The sequence below is a fragment of the Neopsephotus bourkii genome, unplaced genomic scaffold (genome assembly GCF_033783945.1).
Source record: "Neopsephotus bourkii isolate Nb327-2 ecotype Australia unplaced genomic scaffold, CSIRO-AGI_Nbou_v1 NB_346, whole genome shotgun sequence".
Lineage (NCBI taxonomy): Eukaryota > Metazoa > Chordata > Aves > Psittaciformes > Psittacidae > Neopsephotus > Neopsephotus bourkii.
In genome coordinates this window covers 61,899-82,139 of record NW_026900852.1, presented here as the reverse complement: position 1 = coordinate 82,139, position 20,241 = coordinate 61,899, and the positions used below count along the sequence as shown (strand labels likewise).

At 43.1% G+C, this 20,241-nt stretch overlaps 1 protein-coding gene across 5 annotated transcripts in view; it reads left to right on the top strand.

Annotated features, from left to right (window-relative positions):
• UNC5D (unc-5 netrin receptor D) overlaps nt 1–20,241 on the top strand; it is a 135,075-nt gene that overhangs the window by 77,037 nt on the left and 37,797 nt on the right. For all 5 annotated transcript variants that reach the window (XM_061348167.1, XM_061348171.1, XM_061348168.1 and 2 more), the window contains exons 3-4: nt 2,932–3,075; nt 5,927–6,030. In XM_061348167.1, coding sequence (XP_061204151.1) covers nt 2,932–3,075; nt 5,927–6,030 — 248 coding nt within the window. The remainder of the gene's footprint in view (nt 1–2,931; nt 3,076–5,926; nt 6,031–20,241) is intronic.

The window sequence follows — 20,241 nt, the reverse complement described above, 5'->3', positions numbered from 1 at the left end:
AAGATGATGGTTATAATTTGCACAATAATTTAAAGGGTTGCTCTTGCGGTGCTTTATTAGAGTTACACAAGTCGCAGGTAAAATGCTGCTCGTGTTCATTACGTGCCTGCTTTGCTTTGCATGGGTTTTTTGTTCTGTGTCATTTCCTAGGAGCAATTTTTCTGGCATTTCTTGAGCTGCAGAGGGACGCTGAGTGTATTTGTTGGTGAGATATAGTGATGGTAAATGAAGAATACGCACTGCTCTTCCCAAGACATTTGCTTTGTGTGGTTGTTTCTAGAACAATGTGAATGGGGGTCTTTTCCCCATCAACAAAACGTAACTTTCCCCAGAGACAAGGTGTTCCAACCTCAGCAGTTCTGTGATTCTGCCATTTTGGCTGCATTTATTTTGTCTATTGGCAAACTGGGAGACCTTTAAAAGGACCCGAATTCCTCCCTGGCCCGTTCTTCAAATGCTGAACCACCACTTTCTCAATCTCACGTGCTGGTTGTTTGCCTCATTCAAACTGCATGTAATGTTGCTTCAGAAAAGAAAGGCTGATATATAGATTAATTAAATCAGGCATCAATGGAAGGAATAGCTGGGTCAGAGAATGCTCTACCTTAATAAATCTGAAGCTGTAAATGCCTCTGTTCACTGACAGCTGCTTGGTATTTTACACTACCAATGAGCCCAGAAAAGGCTTCTTGTTTGGTATCAGTGCCGACTGTGGTGGTGGTAGCATGGCTCCTCAGTAAGCTGTACAATATGCAGCTCCCATTCCTTGGCTTCTGTTTGCTGCTTCCAGAAATTCCTGAGCAGCTGAGAAATGGCGAGAGTTCAGAACCCATCGTGGCAGGTCCAGGGGGGTGACTGATGGCTGCCTTGAGGCTGTAGCTAATGGCTGGTGATGGGGAGGATTCTCTCCCTGTGAAGATACCTACTTAGCAGTCAAGGTGGGAAGGAGCTGATCACGGGATGGAAGGGCAGCTGGAGATGCTGAGGATGTGCAGTGAAGGGTTGTACCTTCCCAGCAGCACGCAGAGCAGTGCTGTTTGCAGGATGCACCATGCGTGTGTCAGCTAATTGAGTGCTGAGTGACTGGGGACAGGCCACCTCAGAAAGGTCACTCTTTGTCAAGGACTTAATCGGTTTACACCCTTCTTGAAGAAGGCTTTAAGTAGATGGGTGGCAGCCTTGTTGGCTTGGGAGCTTTGATGCTTTGTGGCTTTGATTGAGATCATTCAGGGACTGCACAGCTTGATTTGCCAAGGGTAAGTAACAGGAAAGTGTGTGTCTGTCATGCAGCATGGAGGGATGCTGAATCTTCAGGCAGTCAAAACCTGCTGTGTCAGGTGCCAGGGCTCAGGTGCTCACAAATGGAACTTAACCATAGCTGCTCTTATCTTTAACCTACAAAGATGACTCTGCACATGGTTTATTGCTGAGAATCCAGGGATTCCTCACGGGCAGAGCAGCTTGGGTGTCTAAATTGGGATGGTGCTTTTTCATCATGTAGTCTGTCAGCAGGGAGAGGAGTTAGATGCAGAGCTGCCGAGTTCCACGGGCTGTGTGTGCTTTGGAAGGGCTTGTTTTCACCGTGTCAGAAAACGAAGAGATGTTTTGTAAACAGTTTCGTTGGAAACTGCATCACCATGTTTGAAAGAACACAATGCAAATAAAAGCAACCTGGAAACCTCTGTTTGCCTATTACAGAGTGAGTAAATATTTGAGTGACTAAACTGATTATTGAGACAGCGCAGGACTCTGTTGCAGGTTTGTGCGTGTCTTTAAGTACCGTGGTGAAATGGCAAGCCCAGCAGGCTGAATGGAAAGAAGCAAACCCTCCCTTTGCCTATTGCTGGAAAAGTAGCAAGGCTTTTGTGTTGCTTTATCAGTATTTAAAGCCTGTCTGACCTTCCCCACCCCTCTTCATAAGCATCCCCAGTGGCCTCAACTCTCCTGTGCACCCAAGGAACACGGTGACTTCCCAGTGCCTTCCAGGAGGGAAGCACCCAGCTGGTAATGATGCCTGAGATTAAGCAGAAGCCAACTTTTATGGAGTTCAGGTTTAGGAGTTCCTTGCTGCTTTATAAACTTTGCAGACATGAAATATTTTAACATGGAGTTTTCATTCACTTCCAGTGAAGGGGAAAGAAGTATCTGGGTGGTCAGCACAGGAGGAGAAAGAAGAAAGTAGAAGGAATGAATGTTTTCTAGTTTCAAATTAATGTTTTCCTGACCATCACTTTCAACTGACTCCTAATGCCTTTCAACCCACATTTGGATTATATTTCCTCTCCCCAGTGTTATGGTGCAGATATGCAGCTATGGCGAACGTCTCTGTTTGTGAGCTGTGAAGTGCATTCACTTCCCTTTGTTTTCTCCTCCTTTCAGGGTGTAATGGCTTGAGCTTAGCTTTCTGTGTGCTGCAGTGACACAGCTTTTCCCCCCTGCATGGAGAAGTGGCTGCTGGATGGAGCTGTGGTAGTAGTGGCTGGAACAGGCTGGAATTCAGTGGGACATTAGATCAGCTCCTGTCATACGTGCATAGTTCTGTCGGACTCAACTGGGGGCCTGCCAGGGTACTTCAGAAAGGTTTTCAGGGGCACGTAGATGTTAGTTTGGAAGATAATTCAGTTTTATGTTATAGTATCTAAGTCTAGATACACACTCTGGGTGAAAAAAGCACAAGAGACAGGGTTTCTGAGGGATGCGTTGTGTCCTTGCAAAGGCTCCAGTGGGTGGGTAGTTCTTGTAACTCAGCGCATTATGACCTGCTCAGCTTTTAGAATTCAATTAGTGGCAATATGTTATTGTTAAAGGAATTAAAGCTTTGCCTTGATTAAAAATGGAATTGTGTAATTAAAAGAAAAGGTTTGGCTAACCTTAGTTTTATGCCTAAGCAAGAGGCTGTTACCAACTAATTTCCTCTATCTTTCCCTTTAGGATTGAAGGTTCGGGAGGTGTTCATCAATGTGACGAGACAGCAGGTGGAAGACTTTCATGGCCCAGAAGATTACTGGTGTCAGTGTGTTGCATGGAGCCATCTAGGGACCTCAAAGAGCAGGAAGGCGTCTGTCCGCATAGCTTGTGAGTAGAGGGAATGTTCTGCTATTCCAGGCTTTGTAAGGCATGGAAACAGTGCTGTTCTTCTAGGGTTCAGTGTAAATGTATACTGGTAAAGTGCTGCTGGTTTGCCAGCCCTCCCTTGTGGGATGCTGTAGGACTAGCACAGAAAGCATGATGGGGCTTTTCAGGCCTCTCTTTTATTTTAACGTGGATTGATCAGTCTGCATTTACACTCGGCAAATCTGTTTCAGAGATTCTGGTCACAGTGTCACAACAATGCTGTGTAATAAAAAAGGTTAAAGCCAACAGAAGATCCCCTGGGAAGTGCCCTTTTCCTCCAACTTGATCACAGGGGTCAAAGAAATATGAAAAAAACCCACATAAGTGTCTGTTCTACACTTCCTTTAAAACAGAAAAGGGCAAGAATACTTTAGAATCTTCTGTAGCATTGTATTTTGTACCTGGGTTTCAGTTTTGAAGCACATCATTGGTTGGCAGGTGAGAGCCTGAAACCATCCTTCTGCAGCAGCGCTGCAAGCAGACAACTGAGGAGTTAACTTTCCCCCGGTCTGTTGTGAACTCTTGCCCTTTAAATTAGCAGTTCATGTCTTTAAAGAACCAGTCCCAGGGAATGATGGCAATAACCTGCAAAGGGCTGGGAGAAATGCTGCTTGGAAGGAGATGAGGGCAATGAGGAACAGGATGGGGAGGTTCAAGCAGGAAACTGAATGGTAACTTGATCAGATTTGTGATAAATCTGTCTAAAACAATGCTTTTTTAACAGGACACCTTAAAATAAGCATTGAGATAAGGAGTAGGACAGTAACAACTCCTTCATTTTATAGATCCCAGATCTTTCTGGTGGCTGCTTTAGCTTGAATGGGTAAATATGCAGAAGTTCAGGTTTTTATTTTACTGCATTAACTGTCATAACGCTGAACGAGCTAATAATTCCCCTGTATTGCTAAGCTGCAGAGGACTATTAATCTGAATTGAATTTTTATCGACTTTTCTCTGCACTGTGATTTCCCAAACGCATCACATGGCAATATGAGTGAAAATCAGAACGGGCAGAAGCAGGTGGAGCTGTGTGTTGGGACTTCTAAACCCATCACCTTGGTACCAGTTCTTATGTAAACCCTGTCCCCAGCAGCCTCCCATAACTGCAGATACCCCATCACCCTTGGCAGGCACCCCAGGGTGCTCCACTGGTTGTGGCTGTACATTTGTCTTGAGAGCTGTGCTCCTGCACTGGCCTTTTTTGTGCCACTTGCCCTGGAAGTCATTTTTGAAATGGAAAGAACAGCACTTCTGCAGTGTGGAGACGATGGGACCCGTTAGGGCTCCAGACAGGGAATATGAATAGCTACCAACTGGTACCCATCACCAACCCCCATGAGATTCCAGGGCTCCCTCTTTCCCAGGCCTGTGTCATCCTGTCTGCAGTGAACAACCCAGCTATTTGATTTGGGGAACAAGTTTCTCCCTTGGGAAATGCCCTGTAAAGGACTAGAGACAGGAATGTGTAGCTGCAGGTTGTGGTAGTGTACAGAACCATAGCATTGACAGCACACGTCATTGCAGTGTGCAGTGTGGTGGGGTCAACTTCTTTCTTTCTTTCCTTTCTTCTTTGATACTAAAGCCTAGATTCTGACTTGTGAGTCAAGACCAAAGCATTAAAGCACTTTATATTTCTCTGAAAAAGCAGGTAAGTATTTCTTTATGATAGCGTGGAACGCAGAGAAAATGAGAAGATGGATCCTACTCCATTTTTCATGCTAATAAAGGCATTTGTAGGCTCAACTGCATCTTAGCTGTTAATGAATGACTTTTTAAAGAGTACTGGAAGAGATAGCGGTTATCTGTGGGGGAAGCAAATCAACATTAAGAAAGAATCATAAAAAGGATTATACATGCACTGCGTGCATCTTTCTGTAGTGACCGGCTTGCTAAAATAAGTTTTAATGTATTTTGGAAAATATATTAAAGTGTAACTGACTCAGAGCCTCTGCATTTAAGGGGGTGTATTTCATGAGGTGTAAGCAATGGAGAAAATTAAATCAGTAAATCCAGCCTGTGGAATCTGAGACACTGTTTGAAGAAAATGAATATGTCTGATGGCAGCATCCTAACTCTCAAAGCACGTGTACTAAGTCACATCCCTTCCGTTTCGTTTTCCTCTCACAGCAAGTTAACTGCATGTATTCATGGGCATGGCTGGGTTAGGCCAGTGTCACTGGAGACAGGTTTGCTTCGTTCTGGTTTGCCCTTGAAGTGCTGCGAGCACATCATTGTGACTCTGAGACAGTACACCCTGTTTCTTATCCTGAATTACTGGCTGGGCCGTCATGTCTGAAATGAAGCAATCCTGTTTGGAACACATGGAATTGCTCTCAGTCCTTCCCTTCCTTTCCCACAGCTTGCAGTACGTAGGCGAGCTAAACAAATCATCCGGCTTAGGACATCTGATGAAATACCCTGGCACTCATCTCAAGTAGTGTGCACTGGGAAATGGTTCACCCAGTCTCTTGGATTCATTGGGTTGGTTCTAACAGCGCCCCAGCAATGGCATGTTGTGGTTCTTGCATTTCATTCCCCTGTTTTGGAAAGGCAATGGCTCAGGAGACAGTGCCCACCTGGGACCATGGAGTCTGTGGGATCTAAAACTGATTGTCTCTGCGGTCACACAGAAGTGGTTTCTTAAAGGTGGAGAAATGGAAACACAATCGAAGGTGATGGGATCTCTTTGCTCTGCATCTGGGGAAGAATGAGTAGCTCTCAGTTGCCCATTGCTTCATACACACGTGGCAAAGCTGTGTTCCGTGGGGAGGAATGGCTTTTGTGTATTGATTCATTGCATTGAACCCTGCAGATTTACGGAAGAACTTTGAGCAAGATCCCCAAGGGAAGGAGGTTCCCATCGAAGGGATGATCGTCCTCCACTGCCGCCCGCCCGAGGGAGTCCCTGCAGCTGAGGTGAGCCTTGGTGCTGCAGGGGGAGAGTGGGAAGGGAGGAGAAAGGCAAAACCTCATGGCTTTCAAGGTCTGCTCTTGGTTACTGTGTTCTTCTCTCACAGTCTGCTTTAAATAGCAAAGGGGTTTATTATATAAGATTTAAAAAGGAATGGCTTTTAATCAGAATTCAGACATGCTGCTGAAAAAAACCACTCCTAGGTTTGGTAGTTTTCAAGTGCGAGACTTACAGACTGAAAACAGATTGTTACTCATTTTATCAAAAATTACTTTTCTTATTGAAAAAGTAACACATAAAAAACCCTCACCCACCCTAAAAATATTATGATAAATTGTTGCTGGAGACAGAATATCTGCCACAAATAATAATTGGGGCTTTTTTTTTTTTTTTTTTGCTTAGCTTTGAACATGCTTTTTGTCAAGAGAATTGCATCCTAGCAGGAAAGTAATGGGGATGCCTTAAAATGAGAATAGCCCAACTATTCTTGGAGGAAGATGTTTTAAGGGGCTTGTGCTTAAAAATCTGCTAGGGAGGCATGAAAAGAAAAGAAACAATGTGCTGGTTGAAGTGAGGACAGCATCACCTTGTTCTTACCTGGCAAAGAGCTGACTCGTGGTGGGAGTCCTGAGCCAGTGCTGCCCTGGCAGGACCCCGGGCAGTGTTGAAATCTCTTGGGTCCCTGGGTGAGCTGCAGTGAGCACACTGAGGCTGCAGCCGCAGGGCCAGAGCCCTGAGCAGCCCCTGTAACACTGTGCTGTGCTGCTGATCACACGCTGCAGCATGCTCACTGGCTTCTTTTGATGAGGATGAGAAATGGTATCACTCAGAAGTGAATTTTGCCCTTTATCTCCACTGTTGCTGTGGTGTGTTGCAACTGAAGCAACAAAAGAAGCAAGGAAAATAAACTCCAAAGAACAGGAATCCTTTTAGTTAAGGGGAAGCATGTTGATCAGATGAAAATAGAGGAGAAATGCAGCAAACTGATGTGCAAAAGATACTGAAAATCATGTAGAAGTGGCAAAGGTCAAAAGACAAATGGGTTAGAAATAAGAACGGTGAATAGATGAATTTGTATACAGGCATCTAATGAGCTTTACTCTGTCATTCCAATTTCTGATACTACATTATCCTCAGCTGTGCCTTATTTTTACTCGTTTTAATGGTGTTAGAAAAATGCATTGCAGAGAGTTGTCAAAATCACTGGAATATATATTGTGGTAAACACGTCTATTCTATAGACAAAGCAAGCTTCCAAAGGTGTAATTGCCAAACCATCCTTTGTCTGTGTGGGATTCATTGCCCACACTCTGCAGAAGGGATGGAAATCGCTGCCTGCAGAGATTCCCCCAAAGCCACCAGTGGGCAACCTCAGTGACCTCTTCCTCTCAGACAACGTGAGCTGCTAACCCAGGTTTTGTGAGTGCCCATCCCTGCAGAGTGCCGGTGGATCCTGTCTCACATTAATGTGCTCTCTCTGTGGTCAACATTTCCATTTTGCTTATTCCTTTAACCCTGCTTCCCCTCCTGCCACAAAACTACAGTAAAATAAGTGAATGTTTCTTCATCAAATACCCCAAATCAAGTGCAGAGTTGTAGGTGAAAGGCTGAAAACAAGCAGTTCCAAAGTGAAATGAACCATCTACTTGACTGCAGAATCTTAACTGTGGAAATAACCCGACCTGTGGTCCTGATGCTGTGTGTCAGCCTGGTTTTCCTGGAGGAATTCTGCCTTGTCCAGTGCCTTCAAATCCTGGTCGTGTTCCTCTTCCTTCCCTTCTTCTTTCACCCACCACTTTCTTCTCTCTTCAGTTGCCTAATACACTCTCAAAACTTAATAGGCTCAAGCACTCCTTATGTCTCTCATTTTACTCTGTTCACTGAAGGGGTTTCTCTAAAGTGATGAGGATCCTAGTACCTCCGTCAGGAGATGGTAGGATGTTTTCCCTGCCCTAACTGCTCTCATAGGCCTGTATGTCAGTTTTTATTACTAATTCCAAAACCACAGCGCTTCAAGGTGAGTTTTCAAATTAAAAACTATAGAGAATCAATGTGTTTTCTTTAAGATCAAAAGAAACCAGTGATGATAGGTACAGTTCTACCCAACACATATGGTTTGCTGAACTGGAGAGCACACATTTGACTGTTTTCCAATTTCTGTACAGTTTAATAGCCAAAAATGTTATTTTTATTGGAATTCAGCCACTTTAGGAAAAAAAAATGGTGATTCTCAGTCATCACAGTTTGAATTTTACTGAGAATTTTAGAATGATTTGAACTACGCTGCTTTACACTCAACAATTAAACAGGATGTGTGTCTTGTATGAAAGTTAGGTATTATATCCAGTGAGAAACAGACATTTTAATTGCTTTCTACAGTTAAAGACTGCAGAGTTCTTAATAAACCCAGATTTACTGATGTTGATTGTAAAGTTGTTATTGCTGCTAATACGGCCTCTAAATCTTAACAGGTCATATTTGCTTTGGACAATAAAATTTCCCATAAAGGCTCAGAATCAAGGCTAATTCTGTGCTCAGGTAAACAGTCTACTGGAAATAATGCAGTGTCTTTAGAAACTGGGTACCCGGCTCACTAAGTAATAGCTCTGCTCTGCGGCAGTATGCTTGAGGTTATAAACTCTTGCAGTGTTTTTAAGGTAAAGTCAACCTGCCCCGTTAAATGTGGATGAGAAAACACTGAGCTAGCCAGCAAGTCTTGCTCAATAATTGCTATGTGGGTACTGAGAAGTGGAGAAGGCCTCAAAACCCAGTGCTGGCAACAGATCTGTGGTTCTGATCCAGGAATTTATTTCATTAGCATTTGGATGAAGCCCGAGATGAAAACATAAAGCTGGAAATAACTGCAGACAAAGGAGCTTGTCTTCTGTTTCATTAGATGCAAAATAGATGCTAATTGTGGCATTGTTGGGGTTGGTTTGTTTAAGCCATACTCTGCATGGACCTGGTAATGCAAACGATAACCAAAACGGATAGGAGACTCCAGCCCCTTTCCCGTTACCATGCTGATACCTGCCTGAATCCCAGTGGAGGGTTCTGATTATTCCATCAAGTGCAGGAGTTCAGGAACAGGAATGCATTTCCTGTGCTCCCCATAGCCACTAGTTAATCTAGTGATTCATTTCTGACAAATCTTGCCGTTGCAGTTCAATAAGAGGCAGACACTTTACAACTGGAATGAAACTTAAATTGAGCTCAGTTATTTATGTGAGCCTGCCCCATTATCAAGAATATAAATCTTCATCTCTGGAATTGTTTTTCTGCAGCTTAAAGGTGTTGAAGATTTCTTAAATCTAAGGATAGAAGCATTAAATGCTCTTGATCTACCCCATAGTTTAATGTGAAAAATCCTGTTGTTAGGCCTAGAAGAAGTGAAAAGCAGCGATATTTATTAGTGAGGGCTGATACCATAGTTTCCTTGGAATTACAGGAGAGACTGTCTGCCTTTCCCCCTGTTCCTGTTCACACTTCCAGTCTTTCCTCACATGTTTTCACCTTGGTGATTCTGGCCCCTGCTGGTTTCCTGGTTTAAAACTGGGTGAGTGGATGTGGCCAGTTCCTGGTAGGCAGAGGTCCTTGTTGCTGAATAAATCATCAATTCCCAGGCGTATTTATGCTGTTCTGTGCCATCAGTGGCAACCCCTTCCTGTGCTTTTGTGCAGGAAAAGTGTTTAACCAAGTAGCAGCATCAGGGGTCCACACCTGGGAACTGGTGAGCTGTGCTCAGTCAGCATTTTGGCCTCTGGGTACCAATCCTTTGGTTTTGTAATGCATTTTTGGGGTGGGATGACAGAGCTCATACAGCAACCAAGAGCAGATCTCTCAGAGAGGTTCTCTAGAGAGAATTCCTCTAGATCAAGTTTAGTTTTGTTGGGAGCAATTTCTGTTCCCACCATCTGTTCCAGGATGAGTAAGGCTTCCGTATCTCATCACCAGATTGTTTGATATACTCATTAATTTCTGCACACAATATGTATATAAAGAAGTTAGGAGAACACAGATTAAAGGTTTGGAGCTGTAGTTTAAATGCATTTGAACTGTGTATGACTTAATGCTTGGCTTGTATAAATTAATTTACTGATAGTGGTAGCTCATGTGACATGGTCAGCGCTCTGTGTGCTTATACTGTTCAGCTTTAGTAAATAGTCTTTCAACTGAATAACACATTAGCGAAAGCAAACGATCAAGGAGGATAACAAATAAAGAACAGCAATATTCTAACTCAGCTTTAATGTTATACAAGCATGATTCAGGAGCACCAAATCCTGCTGAGGCAAGCACTGATTTTAATGCTGCTTTGCAATGCACTGTACTGTCTTGATTCATTTAGCAGCAAATTTCAGTTGCTTGTGTCAGCTGGGTCCTAAGTAAAAGACGTGGAAAGGAGCATCTCTCTCAATCTGCATTCTCTTTCTGGGAATTTGATTACACTCTTTATGGCACCAGTGTCCATTTTGTGTGCGTGAAATACTATTGAATGTGTCTGATTTTACCAATAATAAAACCTTATGTGGCAACAGCGGTAGAAAATTGAGTGATTGAGGTTTACCCTGTTGGTTTACCCTTTCAAATAGCTCTGAGAGCCTTCGCAAGTCATGAAACCATTCTGCATTGTGTATGGGCAGGACAGGCACCTTCCCTGAACGTGGTAATAGTGCTCCTAGGACCTGCTGCCTTTCAGGTTATGTGCAGGTCCAGGTCTGCTGTCTTGAGTCACGCAATAGCACACCCTGTGTTTCAGTTTCTGCAGCCTTTGTTACCAGGTTTCCTGTCTCCAGTTTCCCTCTGTGAAGAAGGGAATGTGAGAAGATCCCGCACATCTCTGCTTTGGGAGGTTGCTGAGGGTATGGGACATTCAGGGTGCATTTGCAATAGCAGCAAGAGAGCAAGAAAACCCAAATGCTGACACTAAGCAGACTGGAAAGAGGTTTTAAATCCTCTTCTCATGCATTCACATGGCAAGCAGAAGGGAGCTGGTGAGCAGCTGTGCTTGCAGACATCAGCACCCAACCCAAATAAATGCAGTTTTTATGAGCTAAACATCAAAATAAAAAAGAAAATCCAGCATTTAAGTAGAGCATCTGATAATCCCCTGCTGTGGCAAATGTTGATTTAAATATAACAGAGTCTCTGCTGGCACAGGTTTGATGGGACCAGAGCCATTTCTTTCTCTCTGGTGCAGAGTTGGCCTAGGGAAGAGACAGTTCTGGCTTCCAGTCCCACAACAGATTCTCCCCATAGATAAGTTTATTAATTGTGTGTTAACAGAGGCCTTGTTCAGCTTGGAGTGTTTGCAGGGAGGCAGTTGTGGTGTAGTGTAGGAGTCAGCCAAGCTCTGCTGAATCCTCGTCTGCTGGTTGTTGTTGTTGTAGTCAGGCTTGCCAGGTGGGTACCGTGGGCTTGGATCTCCGAGCATGATGCTTGTATTGCTGAGATAGATATCAGAGGAAGTATTCCTGCTTCTTTACTGCATGGTGAAAACAAGAGGAAAGGAAGGGTTGAGTTCTCCTCTCAGACAATGCATAGTTGAGTACCAGGTTTGCCAGAGCAACATCTTTAGCTTCGCTACTGTCGATCACCTGCATCTCTTCACAAGACCAGCCCTGCTCACTGTATACAGCCTGTTGTTGGGGGAGCAGTTTGAAGAAACTTGTGAAGGGAAGAATGGCTTCTCGCTATTAAAAAGACATTTTTAAAGCAGTGTATTTGACAGTGACATAATACACGATGCATTTTGTCAAGCTGCATGATCTGCCAGCCTGAACAGCAGTAGCCTTCCTTCACATGCGAACATCTGTTACTAGAAGGAAACCTTTACTGAAGCTTTAGTGAATTCAGGGTCTGGTACAGAGCAGCTGAGGTACTACGTGCCCATCCAGCCATTGTGGCACATTGGGCTAGTGCATGGCTACACACCAGGCTCCCTGAGCATCAGGCAGCCCATCAGCTCATCTCCAAAACCACATCAGATGCATCCGCAGACTCCTGCCCTGGTAAGCAGCCCACCCCACATAGGACTCAGCTGCTATTCAAAGTGCATCATGTTACTGAGGTGAAATGCTTCTCGTACTTGGCATGTATGAGCTTTTTCCCAGTGCACAGTGCTGTCTGTGTGTTCTGTGCTGCCTTGGTGGTGGTGTGTAAGTTTAGTTCATTACTTTGTGTTATTCCTAGGGAGACACAGAAGTTTTCATGGTGTGCTCCTTCATCTCGCACCGAGCAAGTATTGCACTGGTTTTAGATGAGTTTTAGAGCATACCCTTAACCTACAGCCTTGCATAAAACATACTCTGCATTCAGCCAGGCTCTTAAGTCCTGTGTCTGGCTTATAAATGGCTACAGTTCAGCCTTGAAAATGTAGCATGAAGACTGGCTGGAGCAAGTGAGGCAGAGCTTAGCCTGTTTTAAAGAGCAGAATGTGCTGCCTAGTGCCTAGCAGAGTCCAGCAGACTCTGTTCCCTTCCCTATCCCTTCCTCTCAAGTTCCCTGGCATTTCCTTTCATTCATCCCAATCCTGGATAAAGGTTTATCAAGAGGCATTTGTGCAGTCTGTCTTGGGACCAGTAGTAATATGCTGAGCTCAGAGCTTCAGTGTGTGGCTCAGTCGATAAGTGCTATAGATTGATTTTGCTTTCTGTTCATGGAATTCGGATGGTTTTGAGGTGGTGCTTCATTTTATACAGTACAATTCATAAGACCTCTTGTTTCTTCTCCTGGTCATCATCTCGAGTGAATTTCTTGACACTTTTCTTGCTTCTCAGCTGTCCTTTTAGCTTTCTTTAAGTAGTTTCTCTCTAGTCTGCATTCTCTGGTTTATGGAAACTCTTTTGGGAGTAATGGTGGAAGACACAAAAAATAGGTCCTCCTTTTTGCCGTGTTTCACAAGCTTGCTGCTCTTTGTCTGTGTGCTGAATGTGAGCATTTTCAGTCTCCCCTCCAGTCTGTTTTAATACTTTCTTCTGTGTCCTTCAGCATTTCAATAATTCTTCTCTAAAGCACATAGTCTTTGAGGTTCTTCTTTTGTTCAGAATACAGCTGGCTTCCCTGGTGCTCCTGCGCATGTGAAACAGCGTTTGCATGGTCCAGATTGCCTGGCTTTTGCTCTCGATGCCATGTAGCCTGCTTACAGGCATTTTAGATGCTACAGAACCATGTAAGACTCTGTAACCCTTTCCATGTAGGTTCACAAAGGTGTTTAAAGGAGCTAAACACACCTGGGGCCCCAAGCCAGCCAGCCAGCCTCTGTCACCAGCCACTTCTTACAAATCTCAGCTTTAAATCGATACACAAAGTGCAAAGCAATGGGGATGCAAGCTGCGAGTTCTAAGTGGGTATTAAGCCCGCATCCTTGAGAAATACATGTTGTACTGCTATTTCCTATGTATTACAGCCCTGCTATTAACATGATCTAGTGCCATTCATACCTATTACCTTGACTATATAAAGCAACTTTGGTAAGATTTCACATCCATAATGCTGGCAGGTTGGCAACCCTCATCATGCCTTAGTGTTTTCCTGTACTCTTGCCAAAGGGTATTTTTCTTTCTCTTAAGAACATACTGAGCACTGCAGTCACTGCCTCTCAGTGACACAATCATTTACTTTGGGAGTGAAGCAGTGAAGAATGCAGACAACTTGATTCTGTCATTTCATGCAGCTCTGTACCAGCTTAGGTGAAGCATTGGAATCGATGTGACTGATAGATCTGGGTGGCTTGTGAGAGGCTCAGCAAACAGAATAAATTAGAGCATCCTTTCTAGTTCACTGATGGTAATTCCTTCTTACTGTCTGGTCCTGAGTAGTCGTGATGTTGAGCTCTGTGACTGTTGCCAGACAGGTCTTGAACTGTAACCTGGAAAATACTCAGTCAATATTCATTTAATTAAGTTTAGGATAATCTGTCCTGCATGTTCTATCTTATTAGGGCCTCAGACAGTAAAATATTAGTTGTTTTTGGTACAGGAGCAAATAAATTGCTTGCTTTTGTACCTAGTAATCCTTTTAGATAGGTGATGTGGTATAGTGGAGGCATGTTATTCCTGACTCCTCCATCAGTGACACAAGGGTTTTAAATGTCTCAAGCTGTCATAGATTGCCCCTGTTTAAATTAGTGGACTTGATAATCAGGTTTTAAATGCTTCTTTAATTGAACAGTAAGCTTCTGTATTCTGTTCTGAAATTCACCATCAGGAGGAGCTTCTGTCATCCTCTGGAGACCTGTGTTTAATGGGAACTTAGTATGGCTTAATTTTGAAGAAGGGTGATAATGCTGTAGAATGGATTAGCTCAGGGGGAGCAATTCCCAACCAGAAACGCTTGATGAGTAACAGAGTTGAAGTCAGTTGTGATGCACGAGGTGCAAATCTGAGCAGAACTTGACCTTAAAATTCATCCTAAATCGCTTTTATTATAAATAAATACTCTCTGAGACTGAATCTCTAGATGAGACTAGCTCATAGTCGAGCCTCGGGAGCAGCCTGCAGCTCTTTCCACTGCTCCTGCCTGCTTTTGTTTATGGGTGGGTTGGTTTGGTACTAAAAGGGCAGCTGTTGTGCTAAACTGTTCCTGGAGTGCTCTGCAGAGGTTTGTGCAATACGCTCACATATCTTTATCATTTAATACGTGCATATAGTCAAGTTCTAAATGTGCTGTATCCAGCGCTACTCTTTCAAATGTTCAACACAGATTTTGGCATCTTAATGGACTGTTGTGGATGTTCCAGGGAATATCTGCATGAGTTCTGATGGTTTATTTACCACTATAGCTTTTAATGGAAATGGAAAATCATTCCTCTTCTGGGCAGTATGTATTCCATCGCAAACACATCAACAAAATATGAAACCCACATAAAATACAAAAGCTGCAAGTATTCCAAAAGTAGCGAGAGTCATTGCTGCCTGTTTTACATAGGCTTGTGTATTTATGGGACTTATACACATACAGTAAATGTAATATGGCAGGATAATGGTATTGTAGTAAAATACTATGACAAAAAAGGCTGGTGAATTATAGACTTCAATGAGTCTTGTTTCTAGTTACGGAAAACAGAGGATGATTGCTAAATGCAAACAGCATGCATTTTATACGGTTAGTTATAGATCTTGGGTCTTGTGCCTGGAATATCAATATTTGCTTTACTTTTAGGGTATGTTAGTTACAAATACAATAAATGTGTTCCATTTTTCACTGAAGACATTTCACTTTCAAGATTGAGGTCTCGGGTATGCGCAATCTGTTCAATTATTATTTATCTGCATAGAAGCACTTCCTATAAACTGGTTTTACTTTGAACCACTGCAGCCAGCATTCACATATTTCAAATCATAAAGTTATGGGAAGCTGCAAGAAATCTGACAGTTAACTTCGACATGCTAAAATTAGGTGATGTTCCATTTGGAACAGTGAAATCGGTTCCTTTTGCTCTTAACTCTCAATGTCAGTGATGAAAAGCAGGGTTTGGCATTTCAGAACCCCTCAGTCTTTCTCCATAGTTGGTTGGAGGTCTCTGTGGGCTGGAATCTTGAACACTCGGTTCTTCAGCCTGCTACTGAAGCATTGCTCCAAACTCTTAATGAGCAGTGTTGTCATATTCCATATCTTGCATATTGTCCTATTACATATTAATAATGCTCTTAATGAGCATATTGGTCATATTATAAATCCAAGTATTATAGTAGCTGCTAATGTCTCTGAGCAGACACATTCACCTTGACATAGCCCAGGCCATGCTGGGATGGTTACCAGGTCAGACATAAAGGTATTACAATGATTAATAAGGTCTTCTGAGGTACTACAGAAGACTGCTGTCTTACAGGAGCGCAGATGTAACCTTCAGGTCATTCAAGGTGGCAGCCAGCTGACAGATACAAGGTCCTGTTTGAATTGATATGTATGCAGTATTGCTTTTGCTGAATTACACCTTTATAATACTGAGATTTCAGGGGTAAAAAGAGTCTCTTATTCTAGAAAAGCAACATTTTCATGACAGTTTATATATATGTACTTTATGTGGATGTTCCGAGTTGCACAAACACCTGACATAGGAGTGTTCTCTGTGTTGGATTGTACAGAAGATCAGTTTTGGCATGAGGCAGGAAAGAGTTATGAAGTACAGCTATTGCTTTGGAAGTCACTGCACACATGAGTGGAAGAAGCATTTCCAGAGTCAAGCCACGCTGTGTGCTTGAACAGGGATTTTTCATAGACTTAATTGTCTAAGTCTGTCCTTGGGGAGCGAAGGTTCTGGGAGCTGCAGCACCACTTGCAGGCTGACAACTAATTATTCATTGAGCTGGGGAAATAGGTGTTTCTTGTGGGTATCTACATCATTACTGCTTTTCCCAGCTCTAGCAAAGAGGGAGAAACGGGCAGTTATTGTGGGCAATACAGGGCGTGTTGGTACGGACTGATGAGATTAAGACCATGATAGGCTAATAATATGTAGGGCTTATATATAAAACATCTGCTCAATTAAAGCTTCTTTGTTTAAGCCTGGGACTGCTCTGTGGACAGCACAAATCCAGAATCAAGACTGAGTTTATTTTCTTTTATATGCTGTTTCATCTTTTTTCACATCTGGTATTCACTCCTTGCCCTTCATCACTGTCTTCTTTGAGAGAAACGTCTGCTTCAGTGTTACCTTTCTGTCTTTTCTCCTACAGTATTTCATCTTCAATGCTCTGGTTATTTTTTTACTCAGCCTAGATCATGGATTAGGAATTACAACAGGAGTTGTGATACACACAGTACAGAGCCTGCAGTAATACTCTGCAGAGGTTCAAACAAAGGACAGGTTTCAAAGGCAGAAAAAGGCTTGTGATTATCAGTGCTTGTAAAAACCACTTTAATGCTATTGCTCAATATGCTGAAATAAAAAGGCTTAGATTTCACAGTTACTCTGTAAATGGGGAATAAAAAGGACATTGCTCTGCACAGAACTGGTAGTCTTTTAAATACATTATGGGTGTTTTACTGGGTTAGCTGTATGCATTTCAGGGCAGCATCACCAGTTACAGAAATTGGGGTATCTGGTTGTACAAGGTAGGTTAATGCTTTGGCATTTTTTCTGTTTATTCATTACAATCATATTTGGTTTTAATTCTGTTGCTAAGCTGCCTAACGCTGCGCTGGATGTGTTTTGGATGTTCTTTTTTGGTCACTGGCAACTCCGAAATGCTGTGGAGAGCCCATGTTGTTAATGCAATTCTTTTCCCCTAATGTTTGTCCTTGTTTCCACCACAGACAGCTAAGGAGCAAACAAACATCCCTTTGAAAAGACACCTGAATGAGCAAAGGGGGTCAGCCAGGTGTGCTGCAGGAGCTACTGAGCCTCTGCACACCATAACGGGCTTAAAGATGTTGAGCATCTCATTGTTTTAAAGCGTGGTGCTCACAAAGTGATGTGGGCATTTAAAACAATGCCTTCGGAGTACTTGAGTTAAGAGGAGTTTCTGAGAGGGTTTTTGTAGGGATGCCCTGAGCGTTTTCCATTGTTCAGTGTTGCTGCCCATTGTTGAAGCTCCTCAGAGAAGACCTGTCAGTCTCCTCAGCCTCATCCACAAAATGCATCTCATTATATGAGAGCAATCTCAGGGAGTCATAGATCAGGTAAGATCTGCACAAAACCCGTTTATTTGGACTCCCTGTGTGTTACATCAAGAGTTGTTCTCATTCTATAATACAGCTGCCACCTAAATTGGGTGTTCACTCCTGTGTCTAAGCTGTAGTCTGTTTGACTGGAGTGGTTGTTCATCACTGGGATGTCTGCTGGCCAGAAGAAATACCCAGTGTACCAGTACCAACCCTGCTCCTGATACATCTTTATTACTTAGTGGGAAGAGAATTCACTTCCAGGTGAGCATGTTTTATGATTTCTCTTGGAAATCAAGCTCAGAGGTATTCAGCATGGTTTGAACTCGGGTACTTTACCATGAATACACAGAACTCTCCCAGGCCGAGCAGAGAGCTGTTCCTTTCACTAGAAGCCCCCACAGCCTCTGCATTCCCATTTGGACCAGTTACCCTGTGTTTGCCTTCCTGACATGCAGTGTGAGATCATACCCCTCTCTGTTCTTCTGCCTCTGTGGCTGATTGAATGCGTTAAATGTGTCACTTCACTTTTTTACCTGATCCTTTTTAGACCTGTACCAGTTATTTGAAACAGGGACATGTGTCAGCTCTTAGTGCCTCTCCAGGTGCCTCTTTGGCTGATTTTGTACAGTTTGCAGCTATTGGAAGCATCGCAGTCCCTGCACATAGACCTTGTATTTGGAAAACCCCCTTGGCTGTTGTCTCCAGATGAGTGTGTGCTGGGTTTCATGCAGGCAGCTGAACTGTGAACTCTGCTGTCCTCCACTAGGAAAAGTGTTTGTTTTCCTTTGGAGATTTGCCTTGTTGGGATTAAGTCAGTACCCGCAGGAGGCACTGAGGTCACGGAATAGAAATGCTGCAGCAAACCACTTCTGAATTAGATTGCTAAAAGGAGGGGAAACAAAACAGGTAACTTTGTAGTTCTCCTGCATGGATAATTCCTTTTTATGAGGACGTGCTTTGGAGCTTTTCTTTTTTTGATGGACAGTTTTGCAGTGGCATGTATTTTTCTGGTACTGTTTTCAGAAGTGTTCTTAATGCTGAGGGCTTGAACATGAAAGGAGAATTTATAAAACCTTATAATTATGTTTATAATCATAAATAGTGAAAGTAATTGCGTGAAGGAGTCCTACAAGGATTTGGAAGCTTTGCTGGTAAGAGCAAACAGGTAGTTGGAGGTTTCCTCAGTGCTGGCCTCTTGTTCTGCCAGCAGCAGGTCTGAGCACTGTGGTCACTTAACTGTGGCTTGGTGTTTCTGTTGCTGATTCCTGAAGGCTGGATCTGCAGCACGTTTCAGCCTTCTCCTCATGTTCTTTGTTTGTACTCTTAGTTTTAAATTACCATAGGCTTTCTGGGATGAGTTTCTTATCTCTAAGAATTACGTGTAAGCGTGATCTTGCCTATCAGAAGCCGTGTTAGCAAAGCGCTGTCAACATTCCCAATAATCTTACCTAAAAATGCTGTTATTCAGGGTCAACTGCAATTGGAATTACTTTCCAAACACCCATGCATTGCAAAACAAATGCAACCACCCCATGAGCACCATCCCTGGGACCTTTAGCTGTTCTGTGTCTCTCTAACCATCCTCATTCACAATAATGAGAAACACGTAACGTGCGATGCGTACTTTCAAACAAGTTCTGTGCATTGCTAAATATACTGAGATTTGAGTTGTTTGGGAAAAAAGAAAAGCTCTGGATGAGTCTCATCTGCTCACTGATGCTGCTGAGCTTTATAGTCAAGGGATTAGGAGTTGAGTTTCTGCTTGATCATTGATTTCTGCTTACTCTACAATCATTGAAGTCCTCTGTGTGCACTCCCCCACTGGAAAACTACCGTGGAAGCCATGTGATGACCTTTGGGTTTATTAATGCTGATTCATTCATAATCTTTGCACCGAGGTAAAAACCAGCATTCCAATTAATGTGAGATACTTATTCCTCTAGAAATAGCAGGGGGATCTGATGATACCTGTAACAATCAGACAGTGTACCATTAGCAACGGCACATCTAGCAGTGTGTCTTTATAACGGTGTTCTAAAATAGCATGTCTGAGTCAACTCCTTGCCCACCTTTAGCGTTACAAATTGAGATGTACGTACAGGCTGTAACCTTTCCCATTGTAGTTAGTCAGAAGCGTATTTGAATTGCATTTGGACTCACCCCTCCCATGTCAGCCTTGATTCCCCTCTGGATTTTTAAGCAATAGGAATTTTTGGCTGTGTGTTTTAAAGCACACAAAAATATTCACTTTGCTGTGAACTGGATGTAGCTCAGAGCATGAACCATGGTATAGAGAGTGCCATGAGTGCACATCAACCTTCCTGCCTCCCCTTGCTATTGGAGCTTCATGGAGCAAATACACTGGCTGCACACCACGTACAGTGCAGCAATAAGAGAGAAACTGGGTGTAAGCAGCAAGCAGCCCTGGGCTTTCAGGTGATCCAATAACTGAGCGCATCTCTTCCAAGAGGAGATTCCTGTGCTGCTTTCCACAGTACAACCAACAAAAGCCTGGGCTGACTGATGGGTGAGTCAGTGTGTCAGGTTTATGTAATGAGATTATACATTCAATCTAATGAAGGAAAAATATGCTTACCAGAACGGTG